The sequence below is a fragment of the Xenopus tropicalis genome, chromosome 2 (assembly GCF_000004195.4).
Source record: "Xenopus tropicalis strain Nigerian chromosome 2, UCB_Xtro_10.0, whole genome shotgun sequence".
NCBI lineage: Eukaryota > Metazoa > Chordata > Amphibia > Anura > Pipidae > Xenopus > Xenopus tropicalis.
Window position 1 is genome coordinate 79,463,819 of NC_030678.2, and position 17,176 is coordinate 79,480,994.

At 39.2% G+C, this 17,176-nt stretch overlaps 1 protein-coding gene across 1 annotated transcript; it reads right to left on the reverse strand.

Moving 5' to 3' along the window:
- Positions 1 to 296: 296 nt before the first annotated feature.
- themis2 (thymocyte selection associated family member 2) lies at positions 297 to 16,620 on the reverse strand. The gene is made up of 7 exons (XM_004912318.4): positions 16,415 to 16,620; positions 13,212 to 13,352; positions 9,623 to 10,030; positions 7,984 to 9,029; positions 7,046 to 7,157; positions 3,599 to 3,678; positions 297 to 2,771 (listed from the first exon to the last, which is right to left on the reverse strand). The coding sequence occupies exons 1-6, from the start codon at positions 16,518 to 16,520 to the stop codon at positions 3,623 to 3,625; spliced, it is 1,869 nt and encodes a 622-aa protein (XP_004912375.2). The 5' UTR covers positions 16,521 to 16,620; the 3' UTR covers positions 297 to 2,771; positions 3,599 to 3,622.
- Between the last annotated feature and the right edge of the window lie 556 nt (positions 16,621 to 17,176).

A 17,176-nucleotide genomic window follows, 5' to 3' on the forward strand; every position in this document is an offset into this window, starting at 1 on the left:
GCCTACAGTACTCTGAGGCTTAAATGACTTATTACTGTACTGAGGCATATTTGAATACTGATGTTAGGAACTGTAATTTAAAAACATATTAAGTGGTGACAATATAGATTTCATAACTTATTTTATGTTTTTATTCGGGACACATTTGTTCTGCCTGACAACAGGCATTTGATTTTCACCTTTTGTTAACGTCACTGTATTAGTAAAGGTGGCCATACTCTGAAAAATGTAATCTGACAATACGAATCCTATTTCCTTTCATTGTAATGCAAACGTTGGGCTCTTAGGTGGGCATATTAACTATGCGCATGTAACTAATGTTACCAGAAAAAATCAGACACCACCAACAATATTGGGTTTTTGGGTTGCACAGGTTGCATTTAAATTAAATGTGATTAGATCAGCCCTTCCAGCTTGGTTTTTTATTTAGATGTGTTGCCAATATTTTGCATGATCTAGTAACCTGCTGGGTGCTTGGCTTGCCTGCTTATCCCCAGTCTCAACCCTGTCTTTTATACTGCACTGGAGGTAGCCCTGATGATCTTTACAACAGTAAAAGAAATATACAATTTTAAAATGCATTGAATAAAAATCAATAAAATCACAAAAGTATATAGTATAAGGGGGTCACACTCAATCACACAGGCTAAGTTGCTGGCCAAATTTTGTATTAAAATACTGTAGGGGGACCCGGAGTGACTAAATTATGCGGCTGGTTGGAAAGCTCATCCAGTGGAGACAGGACAGATAGAAGGAAGGCCAAAAGACATGAGATAGCAACAGAAGAGGTCCCTTTTGCCCATACTAATTCAGCCTGGGTAAGACTGCACTGATAGTTGGTGCCTACGAGAAAAGGATTTTCCAATGAGTCCAAAATCCACTTTAGCAGCCCTCCTGCCAGTGCAGACTTATGGGGACGTCCAAAAGCTGTGTCCCTCTAGCTAGGTGGGTATAACTGAAGGATGCCTAGCATAGTGTGCCTTCACACTGTGCTACAGCTTTCTGACCAAACCTGGCCAGTTAGGATGCATAAACATTTAACTTGTAAAAGTTAATAAGTGGTGACAACCAGGTGGCTTCTTGACAGATTTGTTATGCTGTTGCCATGTTTTGTAGAGAATGTGGAATGTGCTCTGTGCCCTCGTAGAATGAGCCTTTACTGCAAGTGGCCTGGGTGTCTTGTCTAATCATAAGTGGCACTGATGGTCTCTACTAACCATCTTTCTACAGTTCTCTTGGACACTGACCCTCCATTGTTAGCTGTAGCGTATGGGACTAGCAGGTTATCTGACTGTCTATATGCTGCTGATCTTTTCAAATATATTCTTATGGCATGAACTACACTCAGCTTATGGAGTGCTCTGTCTTTGTCATGCTGAATTTGGGCAGAAGGTAGGTAAAATGATGTCTTTGTTCATGAGAAATTCAGATTTCTTTGGTAGAAATCCTGGAACAACTTGAAGGAATACTTTGTCCTGATGGAGAGTAAACCCCAGTTCTTTGTAGGAGAGCATAGCCAGTTCAGACACCTGTTTTGCAGAGGTAATCGCTATGTGTAAAGCAACTCTAATTGAAAGCCACTTGACATGCATTAGAGCATCCAGCTGAGAGACCTGTGTTTTCAGTGTGCCCTTCCGGAAGCCCTCTGTGAGAAATTCTACCATTGAGAATATGGAGCTGTTGTCCCAGCTGATGTGATGTCTATTGCACTAGGCAAGGAAATCTTTCTATATTCAATGGTACATCTTAGTTGTATACTGTTTGTGGGAGTGGAGGAGGATGTCTATGGTATCCTGAGAGAACCCATGTTGCGTCCACCAATTAGTCTCAAGAGCCACGCCGCAAAACGGCATAGCTGGGATGGCTGAGGGGTCCCTGTGTTAGTAAGTCTGGTCTGAGAGGCAACTGCCAGGGTACTGCTATTGACAAAAAAAACTAAGTCTGTGTACAACATCTGGTTTGGACGATCTGGCACTATGAGCATAAATCCTTGTGGTGACATGCATTAGTTTTCTCACTATGCTGGGCAGAATAGCCAATGGTGGGAAGGCATACGCCGTCCTGAAGATTCACAGGATGACCAGGATGTCTACAAATTGTCCACATCCTCATTCTGGCGCAGTAGAGAGGAAGTTTTGCATTGTGTTTGGAGGCTAGTATGTCTATCTCTGTGGCCCCCATCAGTGTACCAACTGCTGAAACACCTGTGCTGAGTGCCCACTCTCCTTGGTCAACTGTCATCCTGCTTTTCCTATTTGAACAATTGTTTATGATCTGTGTTTTCTACTAAGACAGTAGTAAATTAAAGTAAAATCTACTCTGATGCCCAGAACTTCTGTAAGGGATTGAGGGGCCATGTATGCCTACCTGACCACAGCCTTAATCCACCCAACCCTGCCCCTAATCCACTCAAATCGTCAAATTGTGTGCCCTCATCTGGAATCTCCCCTTTCATAGCAGGCTGGGTCTTAACCAACAAATCCTTACTGTTCCCAGTGTTGGGATCCCTGTCGATGGAAGAAAAAACTATTACACTTTAAGTTTAAAATGAATATAGTAGTAGTAAGGTATGATGCTCCATGTTAAAAAAAAAAAAAAAACTTATTTTGAAAGCCCCATGTCCGAAACATTCTGAATAATAGATCCCATAATTGTAATGGCGTCATAATAGTCTGATTTCATATTTTCAGCCAGGCCCTTGCTTCTTCGACTAAAGTCCTAAGGCAGGCTGAAGTATGCCAGGAAGACTTTTTCATGTACAGAAGGGTAGCCTGTAGAAACAAAAAAAAGAAAAATTAAGAATTGACATCATAATTAATGAGATTTTGGCTAATGTTGCACAGTTTTTTATTTTTTTGTGCAGTCAGAAAATGTTATTACAGCCAAGTACTGTGCCATTTATGCAATAACTGACAGGAATTGCACTTACCTGTCACTGCAGCCTTTGTGGATTTTGGCCACAAAACTCAAGTCTTTTCTGTTTGAAATCTGCCCCATTTTCGCAATGCCATGGTGGGAAGGTGCCATTTCTGTCACTGCATTCACACATGGGACATAACAGCCTGTATCACTGTATTCTTTAGCATATTTCTGCTATCTGAATTAATTATGTGAGGGTCAGGAGTCTGGAAAACTTTATCTGTACCTGACCCTAACCTATCCCTCAAAACCTCAACCTGGTAAGACCCGCACCAAACCCATAATTGCATCATCCTGCTAATTACTAGTTTTTAATAAACATTTGTCAAAGCTCATACCTGTGTCAGAATGTGACTACTTTGAGCAGTTAAACAAAGAGGTCACTTACCATGACCCTGGATGCAAATGTTTGAGCACTAAGGGGTGCAACTGAACAGTTCTGAGCTTCTCTATCGCCCATCCAAATCCATGTTTCCTGATGAAAATTGCACCTGGCTATTATTACCACTCAGTAAAAATGACCAAGCAGTGATGAATTGGCCTCTGACTTTTATTGCATTATTCTATCTGTGCTATAAAAAGCACTTTTTCAGAACGTGTAATCAAGATAAAATGCGTTTAAGAACAACAGTGACACAAAAAAAGCAGATTCAGGTTATAATAAAGTATAAACAATTACCTGGCTTTCTCATTCATTCATGTCTTAATCTGTGATATTCATGGCAGCTGTGAACATTTTTTCCGCTTCATAATTTGGTTCTGTTTAGAAAAGAAAAAAGTACACAAATTCACTCCATAAATTTTTTTATTTGTTAAAACATTGCATTACAGAGATGCAAAAATAAATAAATAACTCATCTCCCTTCCCCACAAAAGAAATGGGGTATGCCCATATCATATATAAACTTGGTCCATTTGTATTTAATGTACAGAGGCAAGTCACACATCAGTGTGGTACTGCAAACACTTTTATTTACTAGTGGCACACTGCTGTATTGTCCAGCCAACACTCTTATTCACCACACCACAGAGCAGTAGTATATTGCAAACACAGGTACCTGATGCATCATGACTGCACTAAAAGAGAAATTAAACCATTTCATGTTTGTTGCTCTTAACATTGTTTTGCCTCCAACAAGACTTAATTCATTATCCTAGGTGGAATCATATACAAGGCACTGTTTTATTATTAAAATATTTTTTAGATAACAGATCCCATACTTGTACAATGTAGACCGTGACCTCACATATACAGTATATACATATTAATTACTGAAGTAACATTTGAATTGTGAATGTGCTCTGATATTATGTATGGGCTTTAAAACACAGTTTCCTCCTGGTGACATGCGATGGGAACCCATCTACAACACAGGAGGAAACAACTGTTTGCCTGTATATTTTCTGTCCTGCCAAATCCCAAATTTGGAAATGTTGTTCAATATCAGATAGGTGGCAACCTTAACTGTAATAACTGTACTGTACTTAATGTCCTTTTTTGTGCTTTTTATTTTTAAGGCAGAAAAGTGGCTTGGCCCAAATCAAAAGTATTTCTACCTGTTTTGGATCCCTATTAATTTGCAAATACATGCTCATGGAGCAAAAATTATCTATAGTGCCCAGTACTATAACCTACTTTATAATGAAAAGGACAGAAGCACAGACAGTCCGAGCTCTGACTCTGGGCAAGTACTGTGGGCAGAGTGGATTCACACCCCGTGGTACTAGAAAAAGGGTAATGAAAGAAGGAAACTGCTCGCTAACTCTTTTAGTGTCTTAAAAATGCTGACAAAGTATCTTCAAAACACAAATATTATTTTAACTTTCCTTCCCCTTTAATTAAAACCACTGGGGTGTGCCAAATGTTAGTCGTTTGCACATGGATAGAAAACTGGCTACAGGATCGGGTACAGAGGGTGGTTGTTAATGGTAAATTCTCTACTTGGAGTAAGGTTCTCAGTGGGGTCCCACAGGGTTCTGTGCTGGGTCCACTTTTGTTTAACTTATTCATAAATGACTTGGGGGAGGGTATTATGAGTAATGTATCATAATACAGTCAATTCTATCCAGGATGTGACATCCTTGCAGCAGGATCTTGACCTACTGGCAATCTGGGCAGCTGAGAGGCAGATGAGATTTAATGTGGATAAATGTAAGGTTATGCACCTGGGATGTAAAAATATGCAAGCCCCGTATACCCTTAATGGGACTGCACTAGGCAAATCCATAATGGAGAAGGACCTTGGAGTCCTTGTAGATAATAAACTTGGCTGTAGCAAGCAATGCCAGGCAGCAGCTACAAGGGCAAACAAGGTTTTGAACTGTATTAAAAGGGGTATAGATTCACGGGAGGAGGGGGTTATTCTTCCCATTTACAGAGCACTGGTAAGGCCCCATCTAGAATATGCTGTTCAGTTTTGGTCTCCAGTGCTCAAACGGGACATTATTGAGTTAGAGAGGGTCCAGAGAAGGGCAACTAAGCTGGTAAAGGGTATGGAAAGTCTCAGTTATGAAGAAAGACTGGCCAAGTTGGGTCTGTTTACACTGGAGAAGAGGTGCTTAAGAGGTGACATGATAACTATGTATAAATATATAAGGGGATCATATAATAACCTTTCTAATGTTTTATTTACCAGTAGGTCCTTCCAACGGACACGAGGGCACCCACTCCGTTTAGAAGAAGGGAGGTTCCATTTAAATATTCGGAAAGGATTTTTTACTGTGAGTGCTGTGAAGTTGTGGAATTCCCTCCCCGAATCAGTCGTGCTGGCTGATACATTATATAGCTTTAAGAAGGGGTTGGATGGATTCTTAGCAAGTGAGGGAATACAGGGTTATGGGAGATAGCTCTCAGTACAAGTGAGGGAATACAGGGTTATGGGAGATAGCTCTCAGTACAAGTGAGGGAATACAGGGTTATGGGAGATAGATCTTTTTTCAACCCAACTTACTATGTTACTATGTTACTATGTTACTATGTTAGGCACCCCTCAGTGATTAAGAACACTTTCCTCATACCCCAGGGCTGGTGCTTCTATTAGCAGAAAATCCCACCAGGCTGGGGTTCATGCAGGCAAGTTATCCTATTCTTTCCCTGTCATTTCGCTGCAAACCCGAGGGCCTACACAAGTGCAGTACAGTCAAAAAGCTGTCAATGTGGCTTTTCACTCTACTGCGCATGTGTAGCTGGCGAAAAGAAAGAAGATGGAAGAGGATCAGTCGCCTGCATGTACCCCGGCCTGGTGCGTTTTTTTTGCTAACAGAAGCACCAGCCGGGGTATCAGGTAAGTGAATACAATCAATCCTTTCCTTCTCCTTTAAGAAATATCTGTGGTTTTTGTTATTGCGCTAAAAATGGCAGTACCCATTCCAACATATTGGTTCATATGATCAAAGTCCCTACAAATGAGCAGTCCACTAAGAAGGCCTGCATATACAGTAATCAGCTGCTCTTTATCTAAATTTTAAAGGCTACAGCTTAGAGGGGTTGAATTATTAAAAGGGTTTCTCAGTGGACTGATGTAGAAAACAATCATTTTTAAAACAATGCATGGATTAATATGTTACTAGGTTAAGGTTGCAAGTATTAGTCTATGTATAGTCAGTTTTATGCTCATCACCTATTTAATTTTACAATATGTTCATAGTACACCTCCATCTGTATGCTAGCAGAAATTCTCACATGAAAGAGGACATCTAGTGAACATTGGGGAAAGAGCCAAGTCTGCATCAGGTCAACCTCAGGCCTTCATTTTTGTCAGTTACTTGATGCATGGCCTGACCCACCTCACCATGTGGGTACCAGTAGAGTACAAATATGCAAACACCTTGACCCATATGTGGCTTGAGGGGTATGTAGTAACATTGGCAAATTATGTCTGGTTCACTAAACTCTAGGGACCATTGAGAGATTTGCTTTTGTTATTTGATTTGTACTCGTGTAAGGCTTATTAGCTTCTGTATGTTTTTGAACCTGCTCATAATTAGTTTCAATAAAACTGATCTATACCATACACACATGCAAGCTGGGGTTTAGTGCATAATAAGTCACCTAGGACTCCCAGCATAATTTCCATTATTATATAAACCAGTATTACTAAAATTATTTTTCAATATGTTAACGTACCTTCACGGCTGATACTTTTACAAGGCATAGGAGAATATGCATTTACGTTCTGTGATCTGTAAGGCTCTGTGGTATGTTTTTCTCTTGATAAAGAGTGCAGTCGATCTTGGGACTTATTGAGAGACAAGAAAACATAAACCGACATTATAAACAATATCAATATTCTGTAGAATTCACAAAGTGCACAAAGTAGTAGTTTTATTATGGGAACAGTTACAATATAAAAGCTGGTAAATGAATGAGTTAGTATGATTTAGGTCTCTGTCATCACCTGCTAATTTATTTGTATAGTTTAACTATATATAGTTAAAAATTAAAACGAATTACTACAAAGATTGGTGAAATCACTAGTAGAAGTTATATGGGGTATGGAGAGATTAAGTAGAGTTCAGACCCAGACTAGCAATATGGAAATTCTGGTAAATTCCAGAAGGTCTCTGGCACTCCAGCACTTTTAATTTGACCTGTTCATTGGGCCTCTGGGGGACTGTTTATTTCTCTATCTACTTACACTTTGACAGCATATTCATGTTAGGGGGGGTGGAAGGGTCATATGGAGAAAAAAGTTGGCATACTGGTGTAGTGGATGCCATTGCTGCCTTACAGTGCTGGGGTCTGAGCACTGATTCCCACTAGGACAATATCTGCAAGGAATTTATATATTCTCCCTTGCCTGCATGGGTTTGGACTGGGTACTCCAGAGACAGAAATGGTGTTTAAGCTGGAGCTCTAGGTTCCTTTAAACTACAGACTTTGGAGACACCCTGTCTGGGTGGTTTACTGCTTTAAAACAGGTTCCTATATTCTGTAGTAGGCTGCTGGTTTAGTTAGGTATGTCAAATATAAACCCAATATCCCTGACTGTATCTAATAAAAACCCATTTTGTAAAGAACTCATTTGTAATTTTATTCAGAAAAAAAACTCAATTCAAAACTACCTTAATGTTTTGGCATGTTGGGTTTTTTTCTCTTACAGGCTTGTTAAAACTCTCAGCCTTGACCTGTCTTTTGGGAGGTCTTGGTGGGGGAAGTTCTTTACTTGGTAGATCCTTCCTGAGACTATAATAATACGATTCATTCAACTCCTCTAAAGGCATGAACGTTGTCTGTGTCTTTGGAACTGGGTCTTTGAGGAAAATCAAAGAAAACTCTCTCAACTTAATAGGAATCTGAAAACACACAGAAGGGTTATCCAGAAAACTAGCCAACAAAATAGGTTCTTCAATTAGCTCCTCCAGTCTAATAGAGGCAAATGAGGTCAGAGGATCGTTGGGCAGTGATGGGTCTTTTGTTACAACCTTGACCTCACAGGGAAGTGTAAACTTTTTTATTAAATTGCTGATTGTATATTTTTTGTTGTCCTTAACTTCCTCAACAAAACGTCCTTCAAGAAACAAAGGCAGAATAATTTCCTCTGATTCTTCTTCATCATCTGCAGAGTCTTTTTCACACACTAGAACATCTGTTTCCTTACAGTCCAAACTGTCTGATACTTTGGCTTTGGCATGACGTAGAATTTTAAGGTGATCCCCAATGCAAAGGGAAGGGAAGCAGCCGTCAGTACTATCATAGTCTTGGGTTACAACAACATTTAGCTTTACTCCTGCCATCAATATTGTCCAGAGATCATAAACTGTTGTAAATTCTCTTGGCCGTTGACGGGCCTTTCCTTCATATCCAGCGTGGATGTAGAAGAACCTAGAAAGTTTACCCTTAGCAGCTGTAGCCAGAACTTTTCTAGAAAGTTCCTTACTGTGGATAATGATCTTTTGTCCTTTCCTGAGAACAGACAATAAGTCATTTTTGATTATATGGCTGCAATCTGAACTTTCCACTATTTCCATGACAGCTGGAAATCTTTCCTCACATTGTGAAACTTCTGTCAATGAGTAAGGCTTGATAAACTCTGTATCGCCACACTGATCTGTAAGGTCTATAACTTCCACTTCAAGGCTTGAAGGCATTTTCACAATATCTTTTCTCACTGTTTTTGGAAAAAAACATAACAAAAAGGTTCCATAAATATCACAGTTATATACATATAATATTAAACATCATGCCTGTAACAGGAAATCAATTAGTTATACCATGGTCAACTTTCTTTATGACTTCTAGAACATACTGCAAATAGGAAAGAGAAAAGAGTTTTAGGTATAGAGGTATAGTATAGCTGATAGTATGCTCATACAAACTTTGTGCACAGATTTCCTTCACAGCATATTTTTCTAATAAGCATAAGGTTATAAGTACGACCACAGCAGAGTACCCTATGTAGTTTTCATAAATAGCAAAGCACTTCTAGTCTCCTAGTGCTCAGGTAAGAAGTATGGCTACTCACAATTAAATGAATATAGGTATTAAAACTAGAATTGATACTCAATTCCATGTAGTTCTAATTTTGGGAAACATGAATAACAGACAAAAAATTATTTTGCATGATAGAAAATTACACAAGTTATAGGTAATGAAAGGAGACTTATATATGTAATTATATATATTTATTACAATTAGAAAAACTGATAGTAGCAGACAATGTGTGTGGTCATTTATTAACGATATATATATCTGTTCACTTACTGTGCATAATTGCTCTTATCTCATAAACAGGAGTGAGCTTGTAGGGCCCATTTCCAATGCTACTGCAGGAGTAGCTACGTTTCAGCAGAGCCGGGGACTGCAAGATCTGCTCCAATGTATAGGACTCCACTTGATCACACTCGTAAAACTGTCCAACTGTAGTGACAGGGATTTTAACGCAGACTTTACTGGGATCGTCCCAAACCTGACAAATTGCAAAGCTGGTTGGGTTGAAATTGTCAGGTGACACATACTTAATTAGATGCTGTTGATTAATGACTCGATCTTCTAAAAAAATGTCTGTTGCAGATGCAAACCAGAAAGGATGGGTAAGGTCACCATATAACTTTTCCTTCAGATCCGCAAAACTGTTGTATATGCCACGGTCAGCCACAATCTTAAAAACATCTGAGAAAGAAAACATAAACATCTCAGCTCTCTTCAGATGTATGTATAAAAAGTAATCATGTCCCTTACAAGTGCCTTATTTCCACAGAAAACAACCCCAACCATGACAGTCTTTCTGTTTATATACCTCCCTATTTGGTTTATTTAGGAGCTAAAGCTCTACTTTTCAGGCCTGAAAAGTGGGTGGAACTTACATGAACATTGGTGTAGTTTGGAGCAGATTTGATACATATCTCCTTCAACTGGGCAAAGACTGGAGCAGGTCAGGGGGGAGGGAATACTAAATATGAAATACATCCCTTACTCTATCATACATCTAACATCTACAGGTATAGATGAGCTGAATCTTTTTAATAACTGTGTTGCAAGGAAAACTTTAATCATGACAATATAAGCAAATGTACTAGAATATACAACATTGCAATGGCAAACAATAAAAATGATACTAATGAATATTATTCTTTCTAAATATCTTTTATTTATAATATGGCAATATATTTACACTGCCCATCATTCACATCACTCCCTATCCCCAAGTGGGATTATGTTGTGCATAATGAGGGCTGCAGTAGATGGCTTGGCAATCAAAATGATTTATTTTTACCCCTGGATTGGTAACTCCCCTGAAGCTGAGATCAGAGCTGCTGCTGCCTAAAAGGGATGTGGACACACATCGGAATTTAGAGAAGGGAGGAGCTGCTGTTCCTCCTGTGGCTGCAACAGTGTATGTGAGAAGGTTGCTATGGACTGTGGTTTCCTGTTCAAAATGTGGTGAAGGGGCAAGAGATTCACCCATCACATGAATGTCAATTCTGCCAAAGGGGGGGGGGGGTTCTGGGGGTACATAGAAAAAAAACCCCTGTGTTTAGTTGAGTTAGAAGTGAGGAAGTATTAATTGATATGTGGAATTGCTGAACTGTATTATTCATACAAATAAAACACCTGCCTTTATGTTTATTTAAGCCTGTTCAGTGAAATAAATTTTTGCTTTATGCATCAATATGTTGTCTCTGTCCTACAACCAAAAATTGTACCTACACTTACTAATTCCCCCACGAAAATGTATTAATTTCTTTAGGGTGACCATCATCTTGTTTCATCTTCTCAGAAATTTTCCATGTCAGGTCATGCTTGGCCCTGACGAGAACTATTCCAAAGAGTTTGGGGCATCTGCCAAGCTCTTAGCTGGAATGGGGGGATCCCTGGGAAAATGGTGGCCATGCATCCTGCTACATAGTACCCCAGGTATCAGGTAAGTAATTGTATCTATGGGAAGGGGTGTCTAACAAATGGGCACCCTCCAGTGACTTGTTTTCTTTTACTGTCTATATTTTTATCCCCCACAATTGACTTGCCCTGTTTTATGATTGGTTAATTAAAAAGTTAACTGATAATCCACCAATAATCAGCAATGGCAGCATAGTACAAGTCCTACAAAAGCGCATGAACATGGAGACCAACCAGCAGTCACTTAGAGTTACTTGCAGTTGATTAGATGTTTATTTTAGTCTTAAGAGGCTTCTACTCTAAGCTGGTTGTTGAATAGAAAAGATGTTTCAAAAATGGATGGAATCTAATCTATAAAAACCTAACCAATAATGTACAAGCACTTCCGGTAAAATACCAGCCAAGGCTGGGCCAGTAATACATATTTATCAGCAATATAATTGCTAGTAAATTTTTAATTCTAGTTACAGCATGCTACCCCCAATCTCCCCCATGTATCGCTCCCATTTCAGCCTTGTGCCTAAGAAAAAACAGCTGATCTACTCCTATTATTTCACTGCAAAGCCACCTCGCTGTCCCGCTTCCACCCCTTTCTGTTCAGCATGAATTTTAAAATGTGGCAACCCTACCAGGAAAAAAAGAATGTGCTGTTCTATTCTGTTTTAAAAGATCAGGGCAGACATCAGAAATCCAATTTATTCATCTAGACCCAGTACAAGTGGAACATTTGGAGCAAATTGTTACTTAGTGAAAGGTAAGTTTTAAGTCCCAATGAATTATGGGGTTCCATGTGTTTGTACCCTATTTACCCTCTGATGACTTCTCTGCCTCAGTAATTGCATAAGAAACAGATAGTGGGCCCTGCACAGTGTTGGACTGGCCCACCAGGATACCAGGAAAACTCCCGGTGGGCCCAGGTGTCAGTGGGCCCTTCTGCTTAACCAACCATTTGCCTTGTATGCCTCCACCATGGCCATTAACAATTTTATATCACAAGAAATGGAAGAAAGGATAGATAATAGTACGTAAAAAGAAGTAATTAAGGAAAGTGAGTGAACAGGGAAGGAAAGGTGGTCTGGAGAGTGGGCCTAAGGTCTAAGGTTATCGGTTGGGCCCTTGGCACCCAGTCCGACACTGGCCCTGCATCTAATACATAGTAAAAGTAGCATATTTGCCATATATATTTAATAAGATTTATATATACAGCAAATAGTCAAACCTTTATTTAATGTTCACAACAAGATTATAGATATATGAAAATATTTCTGTTATAAACCCTTTAGCCTTAGTTTTTATAATGGCAGCAAGCAGGTGTTCACTCCAATTTTCACTCTAAATGACTTCAGTTGCACACCCAGAAGTATCTATGAGAGAAGACAGACATTTTCATCAAACCTAGATCTAACTGGTCTTCAGACTGCCCCTCCAGCCACTGCTGCAGACCCTGCCCATTTGGGAAGCACAGCTCTAAGCTATGCACCCATGTTTTGTGTCCAGTGCACACAAACAGCAATGTACAAAAAATATTCTGTGTGAAAATACAATATTTAGTTAATCATTTTTATGCACATGGCACACGGAAACTTGGTGAAGAGTATATAGTGACGTTTTATTTATTGCAGGTAAAATGATAAAGGCGTGAATGAAAACATTGTTCTGTTTCTGTTAATCATTTTCATCTTTTTAGGATTGTATGGTAAGTTTTTCTGTTTTGGAGAAGTAAAGGGTTGTGCAAGCTTGCTCCTTATCTGCTTTAAATCTGAGGTTTTGTTTATGAGGTACTGCATGGTAACATGGATAGCACTGATCCAGTAACAGATTGCATCTGATCGGTTATAGGGTTAAATGAGTGCCAAGTAGCTTTTTAAAATCATATTCTTACTAAATCTTGTATATATCATTATCCCTTTAAGTGTCTACATAAGCTATTTCTGTAAGCAGGTTGTCAACTTACCTTCAAAGTTGCTAGGCAATTCAAAGCATTTTCCTATATTCTGATCAACACAAGATATGAATTTAAACTCCTTTTCAAGAACTTTTACCAGATCACCAGTAGATAAACAGCATTCAGATCCTTTGATATCATAGATGGAGCCTGGGAGTTAAGGGACAAAAGTTAGAAAAATTACTAATTAATAGTGTTTCCAATTTATATTTGATGTGTTCTCCAACGCCTTTTCTGTATTTTACCCATAACAGGATTCTACCTGAATACAAGCTGGCTCATAGACAAATAGGGTTGCCAACTGGATGGCATGTTACCGGCCTGGCTGGTAAAAATTATTCTTAATGCCAATGTTGTTAATAGGGGGAAAAACGTAATATAGGAAGGCTGATATTTCTTTTTCAAGAAAAGGTGTAAACCCTATATACAAATGAAGGAGTAAAGTACAAGAAAGAGATGCACCTCTTATGCCTATAGATCCACTTCTTTGCGCTTCCACAATGCATTGCAAATAGTTGCGACTGTTTCTGCATGGAAGCACAGCTTTAAGGTGAGATGAAGTCCCTACCTTGCATATTATTCAGTATGCGCAGGGTACTAGGGAAACCTGTACTTGTGCTCTCTTGAATCCTTCAGTTCTGTGCTCTGTACTTTGCAATGGATTTTAAATCCATCACTTATTGTTATGTGTTATTCTTGTATAAGGTTTTATGGGCCATGATTTTGTGGTTCGTAGCCCAAAAGCACTTTTGTCTAGCCCAGTAATGTGCAACAAAACATTATAGTTTAGTACACTCAGTACTGTTTAATATTTAAGGTTTAAAGAAGCTATAGCATTTTTTAAATAAATGCCCCCACCCAGGAGATCCATAAATTTAACTTAAAGTAATTGTTTTCTGGTAGAGAAGCAATAGACCCACACATTTAGTATAGGCATATATCTCACGGTACTACCACAATCCCCTCAGTGAGAACCGTGAAAATCAAACTGCCAACCCAGATGACAGCTACTTTATATCCGCTTGAAAACATGTCTATGGCAGATTCATTTTGCATTCAAGTGAATGGGAAGAGGCTTTCTTGTTGGGCTGGGCATGTGCAATAAGCCTCAAGCTGGCCATACATGCACCGATAATATTGTATGAAACCTTGTTTCCTACGATATTCGGTGCGTGTATGGCGAGTCGACCGATATCACAGGAAGCTGCTGATGGTCGCACGAAAGATCGCAAATCGCCACGTGTGTGGCCACCTTTAAACTCCAAGCTTAGTAGGAATCCCATTCCAGACCTGCCTTAACTCAAGCTGCATTTTACTAGGAGTTGCAAATAATTAATCCCTAGTATCTTTAAAGGCAAGTCAATGCCACACAACAAATAGCAGAAACAGCAGACTGGAGCTCTGCTTTTGCAAGACCCTGGGAACAGTAGTTAAGCAATAGCTGAAGCGCCATAGGAAAGAGCCCTCTTTCAACATATTCTAAATTCTCCTCTGTTGTTCTATTGAACAGTATGTTAAACATTTCTTTAAGATTCTGTTGTGCTCTGAATCAAAATGCACACAAGGTTTACAGAAGCTAAAACCTTTTTTAAATAAATGCCCCCACCCAGGGGATCCATAAACTTTATTTAAACTAATTCTTTTCTGGTAGGGAAGCGATAGACACATTTAGCTGGTTAGCAAACCATGCAGTTTTAAAGGTTTGTCGTATTATGGCCAAAAAGTAAAAAAGAAAACTTTGGGCCACCATGGAAGAAGGAGCAACTAAAGTAGGGATGCACCAAATCCAGGATTCAGTTCGGATTTGGCCTTTTTCGTCAGGGTTTGGATTCAGACGACTCCGTGGTCCTGGCCGAACCGAATCCTAATTACCATATGTTAATTAGGATTTGGAAGGGTTAAATGTTGCCTGAACACGGAGGTGGAAAATTCAACCCTTCCAAATCCTAATTAACATACGCGAATTAGGATTCAGATTCGGTTTGGTATTTGGCTGAATCCCTTATGATGGATTTGGGGGTTCATCCGAACCAGAAAGACTGGGTTTGGTGCATCCCTAAACTAAAGGGATGAAAGTTATAGTTAATCTATTAAGGAAGCATCACTACTTCCAACATTGCCATCACATCTTCAAGATACAGGATGGTCCCTCAACCTAGGCTATTATTTCTTGGTGCTTGTATGCTAGGCATATATTTAACAGGGCTTCCACAATCCCCTCAGTGAGAACCATGGTATGTTAAAAAAGAGATTCTATTGTGCTCTGAATCAAAATGCACACAAGAACTAAGTGCAGTGGCGTGGTTATATAGCTACCTTGTGGTGCTGGGTTCGGTTTGAACACTTTGCGCCCCTTAGTGCTCTAGCACTTGCATTTGGGGTCCTAGTAAATGACCACTTGCAGGTCTTTCTTTTTTTTACAATAGGTTTCCTCTCACACTTCAAATGCATACTGGCGGGTTTCTTGCCTTGCCAGATTTCACATGCTAACTGCCCAATTAACAATATTAATGATTTATTCATGGCTGCAGAGAACACAGTACAGTTTTAGCATAAATTAAATATTATTGCTTAAATAGCCAAACAGACTGTGCATTATGGAGGTGGCAACAGCAGTTATGAATTATCTCAGCAGGACTCAGAGTTGTAGTTTCATTAATTTGTAGGGCTATTCATTAGCATAAAATAGAGGTTTATAGCTCCCCATGCAAATTTGGTCTAGCCCACCTTGTTCACAAACATTCACAACTGCTGTTGGCACCATTGGTAACATCTTTACGCATTTACTCCATATGACTTTCTGCTTTGTTTTTACATAAAACATTAAACACACTAAACTATTAAGACTCGCATATGCACAGCCATCCTACAAATTCAAGTATTGTTTGTACGTCTCTTGGGGCAGCCACCGTTCAGTGCTCAGGCTGCTTGAGGACCAAGCATTATATCACTAGCAAGTATTTATAAAACACCAGCATATTACACAACACTGTACAATAGGGCGTATACATCAAATATACAGGGCATATACAAAAATTGATAGTCCTGCTCATTAGAACCTACAATGCATCTGTCTTTTTACTATTAGAGATACCCAGCACTGACCCTTCAAAATGAATTCTCCTTGGTGCAGATTTTGTCACTATAAGCTATAGGTACAGTACCTCCTCTGAGACACAAAAATTGCCCCCAGAAAATAGGAATTTACTTACTCTGAAGGTAGACCCCAGAGGCAATCTGTATAATCCGTGGCATGGAGGTGTTAGGCACAGATGCAATGTAATCTTGCAAAGAGACAGAATCCTCAGAGTTATCCATGGTGGAGACTCGGGTATTCAGTCTGTGTCGTTGCTGAATATAACATTAATATGCTGACTCAATCTTTGGTTTGGAGTTTTTTTTTCCTTCTAAAAATGTGACTAAACTTAATAACAAAGGAGGAACTAGGCAGAGCAGAATTTAGTGGCACAATGCTAATGGCCCAATTTCTTCTATCCACTTAACCCCTCCTACCAACAAGCTCTTCCTATTTCTCTGAATGCTAAAATAAATGCAACCTTGTCTGTATGTTTGCCTGTATATAACTGTTTGCTAGAAACAGTTTGATCCTAACCTTGCTACTGTTTTATAATGTTGCTTCTAATCTGTACTAAGGAAATAAAGTTCTCATTGTGAAATTGTGTTTTCCTCTGTGTTCTTAAACTGCTGCCAATAGATTTGTACCGCCCAGACACTATACTTGTATTTTAGGGTAAAAGCAAAAAGGGGCAATTTTGAGTTTAAAAGGGAAACCTACTGATTGCTGGGTCTTGTCAAGTGACGGGCATATATATCTCAAATACACACAGCATAGTATTTTTGAGTGAAGCACAGTTTGTAGTTCCCACTTGGTAGTTTGTGGGGGACCTAAAAAGGTCAAAATTACGCTGTCTACCATTACCCTATGAAACTGTGAAAATAATACTAGAAGCAAG